The sequence below is a fragment of the Tenebrio molitor genome, chromosome 6 (assembly GCF_963966145.1).
Source record: "Tenebrio molitor chromosome 6, icTenMoli1.1, whole genome shotgun sequence".
Taxonomy (NCBI): Eukaryota; Metazoa; Arthropoda; class Insecta; order Coleoptera; family Tenebrionidae; genus Tenebrio; species Tenebrio molitor.
In genome coordinates this window covers 8,598,757-8,613,187 of record NC_091051.1, presented here as the reverse complement: position 1 = coordinate 8,613,187, position 14,431 = coordinate 8,598,757, and the positions used below count along the sequence as shown (strand labels likewise).

The 14,431-nt window shown below is 33.8% G+C and overlaps 2 protein-coding genes and 1 long non-coding RNA gene across 3 annotated transcripts; 1 reads left to right on the top strand and 2 right to left on the bottom strand.

The window, feature by feature from the left end:
* The first annotated feature begins 1,312 nt into the window (after positions 1-1,312).
* LOC138133133 (nose resistant to fluoxetine protein 6-like) lies at positions 1,313-6,695 on the top strand. Its single transcript, XM_069050938.1, has 12 exons — positions 1,313-1,646; positions 2,031-2,227; positions 3,571-3,788; positions 3,841-3,911; positions 3,957-4,150; positions 4,412-4,741; positions 4,791-4,978; positions 5,334-5,659; positions 5,787-5,824; positions 5,876-5,929; positions 5,981-6,092; positions 6,599-6,695. The coding sequence occupies exons 1-12, from the start codon at positions 1,313-1,315 to the stop codon at positions 6,622-6,624; spliced, it is 2,088 nt and encodes a 695-aa protein (XP_068907039.1). The 3' UTR covers positions 6,625-6,695.
* Positions 6,696-8,677: 1,982 nt separating this feature from the next.
* On the bottom strand, positions 8,678-10,345 carry CheA86a (Chemosensory protein A 86a). The gene is made up of 4 exons (XM_069051724.1): positions 10,096-10,345; positions 9,234-9,392; positions 9,028-9,183; positions 8,678-8,968 (listed from the first exon to the last, which is right to left on the bottom strand). The coding sequence occupies exons 1-4, from the start codon at positions 10,147-10,149 to the stop codon at positions 8,747-8,749; spliced, it is 591 nt and encodes a 196-aa protein (XP_068907825.1). The 5' UTR covers positions 10,150-10,345; the 3' UTR covers positions 8,678-8,746.
* A 380-nt stretch (positions 10,346-10,725) lies between these two features.
* Positions 10,726-11,346, bottom strand: LOC138132425 (uncharacterized). The gene is made up of 3 exons (XR_011160079.1): positions 11,122-11,346; positions 10,910-11,057; positions 10,726-10,853 (listed from the first exon to the last, which is right to left on the bottom strand). It is a non-coding gene; the product is annotated as an uncharacterized lncRNA (long non-coding RNA).
* Between the last annotated feature and the right edge of the window lie 3,085 nt (positions 11,347-14,431).

The following is a 14,431-nucleotide window of genomic DNA, read 5'->3' as shown; positions in this document are numbered from 1 at the left end:
CCAACTAATCTTGTTTCCTTCTTTCATAGGCACCAGCCAGAGAATTGCTCGGTATAAGTACATAAAACTTAGACTGTCATTCAATTAAAACTAGTTCCTATTAAGAGGAATGTGGAAGTGCGGAAAGCTCAACACAAACTCGTCAAGCACTTCCCGGAGCTGAACTACTTCCATTCGAAAAAACCAGCCTCAAATCTTCACATCTTTAATGAGACTTCCTTAACAAGTTCATTGGCTCCAAATTCATGTATGTTTGAAGCGAGTCTACCCAAAATTAATTTGCGTACATCCATCATGTATTTGCATAACTTAACGAAGTTACGCTGATTTGCTTTACGTCGTTTACTCCTCCAGAATCAACAACGTTTTTTACACTTTATTAATGTAAGTCATCTGATTTCCCAGCGCACCGGTTAAATTATCGGAAGCTTTTTTTGATGCAAAGATTACTCAACAACTTAAAATATTATCAGGAATTTTAGCAGCTCCAGACATTTTATTTTCATTTATACACCGAGCTTCAACGTTTCCTCTTTCAGATTTTTTTCTTTTGAAACAATTTCAGAAAACTTGTTTCCTTGTTAAAAAGATTATAACTTCACAAAACAAAATTACACAGTTTGCTACTATCTAAATACTTACATCTTTATTTTCACGCTCTGTTCTTGACATAACAGGCAGAAAGAAATTTATGATTTAGGTTTAATTTATTGTAAATCTACAGTAAATTCAAGTAAATGTGATTGTAGTGAAATGTTTTCAATTCCGAATCCTTCTCCAAAATATTTTTTTCTATTTAACTTTCTTCCCAAAGGCATTACAGTACATATTGCTCTAATAAAGCCATTTGAACCCTAATTATAAATTTTATTTCATCACAGTGACTAGGTATGATATTGAGATTCTAACCTAAAATTTCACGAAGGCATTTTCCAAGTCATTGTATGTTTGGTTGCCTACCTAATTTTTGAATTTTATAAGGGACATTAAAATTGTTATTAAAACAATAATTTCGTATAAAATTTCCACTAGAACGCTTCGTGTTATGATGCTTACCCGTTACAAGGAATAACTAGGTATATATTATCCTGCCTAAAGTCTATAAGTCCTGTCTTTTAATATAAGTAACTGTCGGTAAGCCTGGCCCTACTAAGTAAGAAACTTGGTCTGTTTAACGTAGTTAAATTGTCACACACATGTAAAGTTTTGTGCACCACTCCATAATAGAAATATCAAAGTTTTGACGGGTACTTATTATAACGCCACTCTGTGCTCTATATAAGCGTACGAGAGAAACTTTAACATTATTACCATGAATTTAGCGAAAAGAGCCGCAACGTTACTAACATCATGTGTTCTGACTTGTTACGTATTAAACATTTCAATAGCAGCCTCACAAAGCGCCGTCACGACGAAACCGACTCCTAATCATGTTATTCTATCTCCCCAAAACAACGCAACTCAACTGAAAAACAACAGATCGATGGATAAGAGAGGACCGGTGAAATTAACAATGAGACAAGGTCTAATAATGAATCAAGTTATTGCCACTTACGCTCTTGATACCGCTCGTGACTCCCTCTGCAGGAACCAGAGCGAAGAGTTTAAGAAAGGACTCAGGTCTCTCGAAAGTTGGGCCCTCCAGAGTGAGTATACCAATAATAATAATTAAGTGAACGAGACTCTCCAATATAATGAAAATATTTTCGAAATACGTTATTAGATCGATGAGAAAATTGTTTTATTTTGTTTCAATTTTAAAACAAAACAATGTTTGTTTTTAATGGATATTTCCCCTCAGCCTGGCTAATAGAGCTCTCGAACGAAGAGCACTACCTACGTCGTTCTTTGTTTATTAAATAAATACGTTTTCTAGGATCTTGTATATTTATATTAATTTAATGGTTTCCTTTTAGTTGAATCATAACATGATGTACGCAAACAAACCTACATGTTTTGTGAAAAATTAAATTCTAAATGTAGCATCGCAGACGTGTTTTAGGATAAAAGAGCAGCTTTATGCATTTCAGTGTTTGATTCATCTTCTAAATTGCAATCTGGGATCTTAATGGGAAACCTAGTAGAATACGGAGCTTTCAGGCAGTGCTTAAAGATTTACAAGGAAACGAAAAATGGACCTATACGTGGAAAACACTGCAGTTTTCGGATAATTCCCGGAGAGAAAATACTCAGGACTGTAATGGGATTCCGGAACGTTTCCCATAAGGTACTAATTTCAACCCAATTTAACCGGACAAATTCTTCGGTATACCAAATAAAAAATGTTTACCGCTGATGGCAGCAACATTTGTTTTAAATAAAATCAATCCATGCTGTTGGTCTAATAAAATTGGTTTTTAATAAAGTAAACATCGAATATGTATTTTAAACGAAATTAATAACTCACTGAATTGTGTTCAGTTTTTGTTCGCATGTTTTTTGAAACAAATGCAATTATTTATTTTAACCAATATTTTTTAGATACAACGTTCACGTCATTTGAAGTTAGATCCCTTCCAACTGATTTAATTCAAATGTTTTCTAAATATGTACATTGGAATTGTTGTTCTATTATCAATTCGGTTTTATTCCCTAAAATAAAAATATATATTTGATAAAGCTTAAAAGCTACAAAAAAGTTTTGTTATGATTTTTTTAAATTAATTTTTAATATGTACGCTGTGGGTTGTTTCTGTAATCTAATGTAATATATAGAGATTTTTTTTTTATTAAAAGAGAGTAATAAAAGAATTATCAAAGCGAAATTGATGAAATTCGTACGCCTACAAAAGTATCGTATTTTACTCGCGTGTAATGAATGTTATACACTCGGACGGTTACAGTCTATGCTTACGGTTCACTCCACATACATCACATCAGCCTCGTGGATAATTACCACCATTACACGCTCGTTGAGTAATATACTGTAACTTGAAATAATTTTTATAGATTGAAAATGCTTTTAAGATTTGACCATTATAATGCGAAAATGTAACAGCGCATTGTATTTTTGTGAAATTTTGTTAAACTGTCTTCAGAGACGGAAGATAACGCTTAGTAGTTTTTAAGTATTTTTTCAATTTTAGTGAGGATAAAATATCAACGTGATAGAATATATTTTCGAGAGAAAACGTAACGAATTTCAAATACTAGAATGTGGGGTAGACGCGTGGAAATAGAGAAATGGAATATAAATAGAATTTCCACGTTATTAGGTGTTAAAATTTTGTCTGAATCTCCACTTCATATCTAATCCGCTTTATCGTGAATGGTAATTGCACAGCACAACAAAGTTTCTGTTTACTATACCTAAGCATGATTTCACATTAAGCAAAGTTTTAAGATTCCTATTTGCGGCACGTGCCTCAATTACAGTCCCACATAAAAGTCCAGTGAAACAGCCTATTACTCCAAAACCACAAGGGCTGTAACCCCACCAAATCGCCGAATTAACTTGTTCACATAAGCAATATTTGCACACTCTCGACTCATCAAGGTCCACATATCCTTAAATTCCAGCACGCAAATAGTACTGAGAAGATAATTTACCGGTAGTATAAATTTTATTAGCGCTTTGACAAAATAAGGAGGACCGTAATCGAGGGCGTTCGACTAATTTGGTCCGTGTGCGTTCCTGCAACGTGTCCAGCTGCCGACATCCTCGATCACTTCAACAAAACAATAATGGACCTGGCTCACGGATTAGAAATAACAGTAACCCTAACTGAAGAAAACTGCATGACCGTATTGACTCACCCTCGGTGGAGTTCAAAAGAGTACTCGTTTTTGTGAGGATTGTGTAGCAGTTGCGGTGGCGTTTAATCCAATTAAACTTTTCAGGATTTTAGCCGGTGCTATAATTTTTGCTGTGCTAACTTGCACCGTTATCGATTTAGCCAACCAAGATCCTGGTATGTTTCCGATTGGTCGCGGCCAAGTAACAATTGTGTTTGCAGGACGACCGCACCAACTTGTTAAAATATTCTCGGTGGTTTCGAACGGGAGGACCTTGTTGTCCAGAGGAAGCAATCAATCGGAACTGAAATGCTTGCACGGAATCAGGTTTATCAGCGTGTGTTATGTCATGTTCGGCCATAGGTTCATGACAGGGATGCTCTTTCCATCAATTAATTCTTTGGATTTGATCGACGTGAGTGAAACTCGCTTTTTGTTGCTACGTCTTCGATAAAAACTTCCACGGTTAAAAGTTATTGTGTGTGGAGTTTATGTACTTATCGCGAAAAAACTTGTTCGATACTCGGAGGGAATTTAATTAAATTTTGTTGATATATTTTTTCGGGAGACGACAGCCGAGATAACTCGATTGTGCAAAATAAACGAAATTATTTTACTGTTATTTCGAAGACGACGGCCACGTTTACTCGCTCGGTTATATAATTTTTATTTTTAGTGGATACTCAACTACACAAGCACTGTCATAATTGGGGGGACAATTTGTGTGGATTCCTTTCTTTTTGTTAGCGGGATGCTTGTCAGTTACGGTTTCTTTGAAACCGTTACTAAAAATAAGAGCTTTAATGTGGTCCTTTTTTACGTTCACCGCTATATAAGGATCACTCTTCCGCTTTCCGTAGCGGTCATCGTTTATTCCTCTTTCATCCAACATTTTGGATCTGGGCCTTTATGGCGCGAGACCTACCTAGCTATGCAGTTACCATGTCAACACTTCTGGTGGAGCACGCTCCTCCACATCCAGAACTACATCAATCCCAGTTTTTTGGTCAGTTCCCACCACCACTTATCCATAAAAATAATTAATTACCTTCCAGTGTATACCTCAGACGTGGTATTTAACATGTGAGATGCTCTACTACTTCTTCTCGCCCCTCGTTCTCTACCCTTTATGGAGATGGCCAGTTTACGGCAGCGTGAATTTGGTCTTTTTGTACCTTCTATCTGTCGGAATTAATTTTTATCTCGCCTGGGAAAACGAGTATCTAGGAGGAATGCCTCTAACGTAAGTTATTTTAATTAATGCCTGAAATTTAAATTGGACCGGCCGCTAAAGTTTTTAAACATAATGAGCACTTGGTATTTGACTGTCGGAAATTGTGAAATAAATTTGGCAATTCATAATTTATGTGAGAAAAGTTCGCGGCAAAGTTTTAGTGAGATCCACTTGGAGAATTCAGGGCACGTAATCCTTTCGTCATACAGTCTCGGCGTTCTGTTTCCTTTCTGTTTATCTGCGGTCAATTTGCCTCGCATCAGATTTGATTTCACATTGGTAAAACTCGGTTTTGCATACTTCAAAAGCCACTTCCGGCCCGCGTAATCACAGGAAACCCGATTAAAATTGGGATTTTTTCCAGGAATCAACTTTTTGAAACAAGATATTTTCAGAAGCATTATATAGCGCCGCATGTAAGAGCCTCGCCCTACGTAATAGGATTAGGTTTCGGATACGCCATATTCAAAACAAAAGGGAAAAAAATCGAGATGGGTTTTGGAATGAAGTTTGCCGCCTGGATAATAACAATAATTTTTATGTTTTCGGTTGTTGTGGGTTCGCACGTGTTTCAAGAGGAAAATCACGACTACGACCGTTTAGAATCGTCGATGTACCTTTCCTGTTCCCGATCGGGGTGGGTTTTAGGGATCGCCTGGATCGTCTGGGCCTGTGTTCACGGACACGGGGGTAATAGAAATCATTTTTTACGCCGTATCTTCGGCCCGAGTTTAATCATGTCCCGCCAAAGCTCATGCAAAGCTCCCAACAATGCCGAAAAAATTTTATCAACTTGTTTAATACCACCTTTTTTAAGGCTTTGTAAACGACGTTTTATCCCTGCACGTATTCCGGGTACTGGGTAGATGTGGTTACGGCATTTTCCTTTTTCATATGTGCTTTCAGTTTTTAAAGGACGGATCAGCTAAAATGCCTGCCTATTTTTCAAATTTCCACATGGTGAATCCCAAACGGAAATAATTTCCACTTTATTAACATTTTACGTTTAAGCTGTACGACTGCTTCGCAGATTTAGTGATAATGATAGTCACAGGAGCACTTTTCACCCTCTGCTTTGAATACCCTTGTTTGACAATCGAAGCGACACTCCTGAAAAAAAATCGTAAGAAATTTTATTCAAACAGACTAGCTCCAATCTTCCATAAAAGCCGATTTTATGCAGAAATGTCTGTAATGTACAATAAAACGGGGTGGCTTTTGTCATTTTTACAATACACGCTTTTCCACTAGAATTCACACTAACGTTTTATTTCTTTTCGTAGATTCGGATCCTTCTGATTAAGTTTGTTTAAAATTCTTCTCCGGGAATTTCTTTTTGTTCCTTTCAACTCACATTACGTTTCGCCGCTAATCGCGAATTAACAACCCCGTTTTTGCAAATCTTACAGACACCCAAAACTGCACGGAAAAAATTCACTTATTTAAAAAAATATCAAACAAGTGTTAGCTCAGACAAGTCGAGCATGCAAAATAAAAATAAAAACCCTGATAAAGATCGACAGGTGAAGGTTTTTATAAAAATTAGGACAGCTCACGAAATTTTAGCGTGTAGATAGTTGTTATAGTTTACAATCTGATTTGACATGAGTCTGTTAATTATTTTTCCAGGGTCTAGAGTGCGGGACAAGTCGTAGAAAAACAATTAACAATCGATCGATGCACTTTTAGATAATTGTTCAAATAAACAATTAGAAGCCCATCTTTGCATTATTGAAACGTCCTAGTTTTTCTTGGCGAGCTGGTCGGTGAAAATTTAATTTCTGTTGATTAAGGATCAAGGAAATTCCCTTTGCTGTGGGCGAAGTAAAGCGTTAACGACTCCATACATCATTGATTTTTCTTTCCGTGGCTGTTTGAAATGCATGTGTACTTCATTAGACTACAATGTGGAGCAATGTCGAATACATTTTGCAAGTCAAATGGGACCACAGCAACATGTGCGCGTATATATTCTGAAACACATTATGCAAATGCGAATATTTGTAAGAATGGTGTGACCTATATGTAACTCCAATCTATAGATGATCCGATTCGTTGAGATGAGTTTCATGAGGTGTGCGCGATTTCCTGGTTGGTTTTGAAAAGAGTGTGGAGCTTAAAGCTCAACATAACCTAATTAAAAATTAATGAGGACGGTAATTAAATTTTTGTGCCGGAGCCTGTTGTGGTATAATGCAATTTGATTATACAGTCCAGAGGCTGGGAAGACGGTGAAAACTTGCATTTGCAAGGCATCGGTCCGTGAAGTTTTTTCGCTGCAGCAAGGATAACTAAATTGTGAGGGAGTGTGTGGGCGGACGCAGCCGGAATTTAATTTTGTTTAAATTATTTATGGGAAATTTTCCTCATCGTTTCAATACGCAATAAATTACGTTAATGCTTGGACATTTTCGTCTGACGATGTTAATATTCCTCGCAGCATGATAAATCCTTTTCTTATTCGCGAATGAATGATAATGGAAAGTACTTCAAACAGAAAGCGAGATATTCTAATCTGGTCTCGATGGATTCCAGTTGAAGACAATTCGGCGCCCCCAAAATTTGGTCATATCAAGGAAAAGCGACACGTCAAACGAAAATGGAAGGTAAATTAGCTTTCGAATCTAAACCGAGAAATAAATCACATGGGAATCATCTACGTGGTGTCTGGGCCGCTCCTCTGGAGATTGCCTGCCACAAATCACACTTTTAAGTTAATAAATTCCCACTTTGCACGCGATATTACTCCGATCCATCGATTTTTTATTAATTTGTTGGGTAATTGTTGGTAAAGTTTTCGGAATGATCAAAGGAGCCGCCGGGAAGTATCGCTTTGAGAACAAACAAACACCCAAAATTAACTAACTTTGAATGTGTTTTGTCTTATCTTTTATGGGGATTTCAACACCACTTCTGAAAGAAAATCTATTAAGGGGAGTTCCACCCTCATAACTTAACAGTAAAAGAACAAAGAAGACGCGGAGCCAATTCGGAAAAAATAACTGATTAGGACGCAACACGAGAAACCTTTGAAGAGATGCTTCTCAAGTGCAATATTTGAGATAGAGCAATAAGGGGTAGTGAAATTGTAGAAACGACGTTTCCGGGTTTTCATACTACATCTATCTAGATCATGAAGCTGTCAAGTGGTAAATGTTTCGGAAAAACTCTCGTCTCGTCAGGCATGAAGCGGTCCAAATACCAAGGTTTTTTAACACAGCAAAGAACAACGTAAATCTTCCACGCAAAATAATTTTGTTGTAAAAGCGAATTAGGTAATTATACTAAAGTTCTAATTAAGAAGTAACAGGTTCAAAAAATTGTTGACTAAATTCAAGCATTTTTTAATCGTTCTAGACCAGTTTTTGCTTTGTTTATAACATTGTTTGATTAAAAAAAAAATTGACTGCCCTAAGTTAAAAAAATTAATTAGAAAAATATAAAACTACAGAACTGAAATAAAAATTAATAAATCACAAAATTTCAGTTAATTTTCAATTTTTTATTGGGCTACGTAGTAAAGTGCTTATTTGGCTTAATTATTTTAAATACTTGGTAATTTTGTGTGATTGCCTCATTAACTAATTCTTCACGAATTAAATTGTGGTTTATATTTGTATACATTTTTTGATATAAAATTTTTCAAAATTAACACTATAACACCTCTGTTAGTCGACCTGTATAAAAATTAGAATAAAAGCATGCAAACAGATTATGTAAATTTTCTATTATTCAGCGAGTAACTACATAAGTTGCTTTCCAACCTGGTGAATCATGTTACAATGTACTAACATTATTAAAATTAAAAATGTGTTTTTGGTTTGATCTTCGATTGTTTTTGCGAGATAATTTAAATTTGGATGTTATATACCAGTGCACCGTGCCTATTGGCACACCTGAATTCCACTCGACTTTAATTTCAGCCATGTAACTACCAAGAGGTACATACTTAGGAAATTGTGACTCATCAGGCATGTAATTGTACAGATGATAGTGACCCTTCAAACAAGAAAAACCCACGATAATATAACTTAGTTATTAATAATAATTGTAAATACCTTTTTTATGTCACATCCTTCCAGATTTCCAAATTGTTTCAGATGTGTAGTGGATCCATAGATATCTTTTTTCCAGTACTCGCAAACATTAAAATGTACTTTAAGACCTGTTGGTTTATACTGATTACTTAACAACTGATAACCACTAGTGGTAAACTATAAATATTATTTTATAACGAATTCATGAAAAACAAATCGTTTCTCACCTTCATGTTGTTTCCATCTAAATCTTTTAATAAATTGAAGGACACGTTAAGGCAAAAATTCGTTCTGTTATATTTTCTGAATAAGAACTTTCCATCGTTAAATAGTGTGTTATCAACATAAGATATTTCTACTCTCTCGTAATTAACGTTGTATTCTAACTAAAACACAAAAGGTTTAATGGACAAAATGTTTACGAATTTTTTTCATACATTTTTCAAAAAAAAATTCTTATCAATACATATACAGGGTGTACCTGAAATACGTGTGTTAAAAACCAGTGGAGGAACTCGCCAATTTATGAAATTTTTCTCTATAACATTTTTACGAAAAAGCATTACAAATTGATTTAAAATTTGCAACAAATTAGCAATGAAAATTGAGCCAGTTAATCACGCAAAACGATTCGTTTAGTAAAAATTCAGAGGAAAAAAATCTTGGAAAACTTTTGGGAATTTTGCAAAATGTTATAGAGAAAAGTTTCTTAAATTGGCGACTTCTTTCACTGGTTAAAATTACCACACGTATTTCAGAGACACCCTGTATTGCTTACACAACAAATGACAATTTTCTTTACTGTGAATACAATTATGGTCAAAAACTAGCATACCTACATCAACAATCTCATGAATTTATTGCATTTCAATATTTTAAAACAGGTTAGATAACTTTAAATTTATAAAAATACATATATATTTGAATAAAATATTGCATGAAACCTAAATAAGCTAACTGTGTAGAAATAATCTGAAAATTTTGTAAATCTTCAAAAACGATAGAAAAATGCCAAAAAATTTCCAAGTAGTATAAGAGTAATGTAAGGGAAGAAATAAAAATCTAGATCGGTATAATACGATAACTCACCGCTAGTGCTAGAATCAGGCCCACAGAACCTGTAAACCATGAACGTAATAACATTGTCCAACAAATGAACTTCTGTAAATACTTAATAATAACTTGTAGCTTTATATGATATTATAACAATGGTGCAATATTTTACAGTCCGGATATGATAAATATCACTCGTTAAATGATAAAATCCAAAATGTTATAATTTTTACAATGTAGCAATCACTCACAAAATTTAAATTTATTATGACAAAGACACCAAACATTTTTTTTTAATTTATTGTCTATCTTAAAATACATATTATAAATACTCTCACGATGAATGCACTTACATTATTTTAGACACATCAATTTCATAATTGCCTCATTATTAACTTTACACGAAGTTTTAGTTAAACTTAGAATAAAATGCGGTGTTTATTTTATTAATTTATTTATTTTAATTTAACACTTCTTCAGTTCGTCAACCTGCTTAAAAATTAAAATTAACGTGCATAAATGGATTTTTTAAGTTTATATAAGTTGTCTTACAACCTGGTAAAACATTGTATGGTGTATTAAATGAAATACTGAAAATAAGTAGAAATTTCATTCAAGGTTCTTTTTACCAGAAAGTTTAAATTTGTATGTTATATACCAGTGCAGCACTGCAGCTTGCAAATTGGAACACCCGAAATCCTCTAGACGTTAATTTCAGCCATGTAACTACCAAGAGGTGCAAATTTAGGAAATTGTGACTCATTGGGCATGTAATTGTACCGATGATAATGACCCTTCAAACAAGACAAACCTACAATAATATGATTTGCTTATTAATAACTATAAATACCTTCTTTGTGTCACATCCTTCCAAATTTCTTGATATGTGTGATGGTTCCGTACATATCTTTTTTCCAGTACTCGCAAACATTAAATTTTACTTCTAGAGCAATCGGTTTGTATTGACCACTTAACAACTGATAACCTCTAGCGGTAAACTAAAAATATTGGATATGTCTTCGGAATGAATAAACGGAATATGGAAAATGAATGTTTTCTTACCTTCATCTTGTTTCCATCTAAATCCTTTAATAAAGTGAAGGACATATTAAGGCAAAAATTTGTTCTGTTATATTTTCTGAATAATAAATTTACATCTTTAAAAAGTGTGTTATCAACGTAAGATAATTCTGCTCTCTCGTAATTAACGCTATATTCAAACTAAAACACAAAAGCTAAATGGACAAAAGGTTTACGTATTTACATTATACATTTTTCAAACAAAAATATTTATTTGTAATATGTCGCTTATATGAGAAATTTGTTTACTGTGAATATGGTCAAAAACTAGCATACGTCAATGATCTCAAGAATTTATTGTATTTCAAAATATAATACATAGTTAAATAAAATATTGTATGAAACCTAAATAGAAATATGTTAATTGTTTAGAAATAATTTGAACATTTTGTAAATCTTCAAAACGACAGAGAAATGTCGAAAAGTTAACAAGAACATTTTATATGAAAGTAATAAAAGTTAAGGTTAGGTAAGGGAAGAAATAAAAATTTAGATGATATTATAATCACCCGATATACTATGATAACTCACCGCTAGTACTAAAATAAGACCCACATAACCTGCAAACCACGAACGTAATAACATTGTCAAACAAATGACTTTGTATAAATACTTAATAATAATAATTTATAGCTTTATATACTTACATTACGTCCTGGTTGTTTTAACAATGGTGCAATATTTTAGAGCCCGGATATGATAAATATCATTCATTACAGGACAAAATCAAAAATATTTCCACTCGACTTTCATTTCTATCATAAAACTACCAACAGGCATGTATTTAGGAATAGTACATTCTTCAATGAGCGTATAATGATTGCTACTATTCAAGAAAACGAAAATTTCAACACGAGCCGTGGGCGAGTGGTGGAATCGTCCGATTGAATAATAGCCATTATACGCGAGTTGAAGCTATACTTTCTCCACGACGGTTTTAGTATTTTCTATCACTGGGTGTGGAATTGATATCATTCTTTCGTTGAATATCCAAGAAAAATACAATCATTCTTTAATAGTTTAATCTGAGACTTTTACAGAATCCTTAATTATTTCAAGAATTGGACGAAAAATTGTTATTTTGATTTAATTTTGTTATTAAGACATTTTATAAATATACAGGGTGTTTCTGAAATACGTGTGTTAATTTTAACCAGTGGAAGAATGCGCCAAATCATGGAACTTTTCTCTATAACATTTTTACGAAAAAGCAATACAAATTGATTTAAAATTTGGAATAAATTAACCATCAAAGTGTATACCCGCCTATGGGTAAGGGCGAAAATTTTCTGTTGTGATAGAAACAGAGCTTTGTTAAAAAGTTCCATTGCTATAGAAAAAAATAAATAATCAAAATTTAGATTCTCATGGTTACAAAAAATAGAAACTAGTTAATCACACAAAACGACTCGTTTGGTAAAAATTGTGGGGCAAAAAATCTTGGAATACTTTTACGAATTTTACAAAATGTTATAGAGACAAGTTTCATAAATTGGCGAGTTCTTTCACTGGTTAAAATTAACACACGTATTTCAGAAACATCCTGTATATATTAAAATAGGTAAAGAGATAATAACGTCAAAAGAAATTTATGGAAAAGAAAACAATAAAATCAATACCTAATCAAAAAAAAAAAAAATTTTCTCATAAATTTTGAAATATGTCATCAAAGCCATTTGCAGTACAATTTGCTCTTTACTGATTTTCTTGTAGGTACGGTCAGGTACTGCCAGATCAGTTATTATAGCACCTGTAGAAATTTACATCTAATTAAAGAAATTATGACAGATTTGGAAAACACAACATGAATCTGAGTTTAAAAACATGGTTTGTCGTCTATTTTACGTTCGAAACAGAGATCGTACGATACCAAAAACAGTATCGTAATAGCTGAAAGCGGTTCTGTAATAGCGATAGTCTATTTTACGTTCGAAACAGCTGTTACGATACCAAAATCAGTATCGTAACAGCTGTAAGCGGTTCTATAATACCGATAGTCCAATTTACGGTTATCCTGTTGGTACTGCCAGACTCCTCTGCCAGGATCTTCTAAAGTCTAGAGGATTCTGGCAGCGTCAGCCAATACGCGCGAATATCCCAAGTTTCAATTAATTTTTGCCAGCCATCATAAAATTCCCCAAAATTTTAAAATTCTTACTTTTCATTTAAGCACGGCTCAAAAGGTGCAAAATAGAAAAAATCGTATAAAAACACAAGTTTCATAAGGGGTTTATTCCATTCGTCCTTCATAAAATTCGCGCTTCGCAACTCGTTTTGCAAACTTGGACTCATGAAACAAAGACTTCCTTATGAAACTCGTTTTTTAATACAGTACCTATTTGTCTCTATTCTTGTTCCATTAATATGATGTTCCTAAAATAAAAATTAAGTTGCCAATTTTTTGCGGAAAACTTGGTAGCAACGAAAAAATGAACTTGCAAGTACAATAGTAGGAAATGGGTTTTACATACATCGAGGCTGGTACCTATTCATAACTAAAAGCTCTATCACTAAATCATAGTTCCGCCTTTAGCACAATACTAAATTGTTAAATGATTTTCACAGAATTTTACGACTGGCGAGCTACAAAATGTAATACTCGTAGTCATAAGGAGTGATTTACGTAAGTACAAACCTTGAGATTCGATATTGTCCTAGTTCGTCAGCAAGCAAATATTATACAGAAAAAAAAACGAATTTCAATCATGTTGTTTCCTGTACTGACAGGGATGACATTCCAAATTGAAAAATGAGAATAGAATGGAGACAAACTAAAGGTCGAGGTCTGAAGAAAAGCGTAAGTAAATTCTGCTGAGGAAATTTAACTAAAACAACCAAAACATTTGCCAATTAAGCCAAGGTGGTGTATTACATATATAGGGTGTTAAATAAAACGAACCCTCAAAATTGGCGTTGAAGAGTCGATTGTGAACGCACAAGGGATTACAGATTACGGATCAACTCTTTAAACCTAACCTCACTTTTTGCGTTGTTTGCATTTTTACTCTGCAAACGGACGAGTGGTGCGTTCACAATCGATTCTTCAACGCCAACTTTGAGAATATTTAAATGAACACTCGATACATTTAAAATTGAATATTTGATCAAATTTTCTATATCAAAAAATGCGTATTTTGGACAAACAAACGTTCTATTGAAGAGTTGAAAAAGGAATCAAGCACAAGGTGTGTTTAAAAACTGGGATTTTTTTTATAAAACGAAATTCCAAGAATGCAGATAAGCCTCTCATAGTTTGCATTCCATTCGTAAATTACACCGATAAATTTTTGAA

Excerpts from the sequence above, each read along its gene's own strand:
- LOC138133133 (XM_069050938.1), top strand. The coding sequence starts at position 1,313 with ATGAATTTAGCGAAAAGAGCCGCAACGTTACTAACATCATGTGTTCTG. Across the intron at positions 1,647-2,030 it reads CGAAAGTTGGGCCCTCCAGA|TGTTTGATTCATCTTCTAAA; the intron begins GTGAGTATACCA and ends TATGCATTTCAG. Across the intron at positions 5,825-5,875 it reads TATCCCTGCACGTATTCCGG|TTTTTAAAGGACGGATCAGC; the intron begins GTACTGGGTAGA and ends ATGTGCTTTCAG.
- CheA86a (XM_069051724.1), bottom strand. The coding sequence starts at position 10,149 with ATGTTATTACGTTCATGGTTTACAGGTTCTGTGGGCCTGATTCTAGCA. Across the intron at positions 9,393-10,095 it reads GCCTGATTCTAGCACTAGCG|TTAGAATACAACGTTAATTA; the intron begins GTGAGTTATCGT and ends TTTGTGTTTTAG. Across the intron at positions 9,184-9,233 it reads TAGATGGAAACAACATGAAG|TTTACCACTAGTGGTTATCA; the intron begins GTGAGAAACGAT and ends TAATATTTATAG.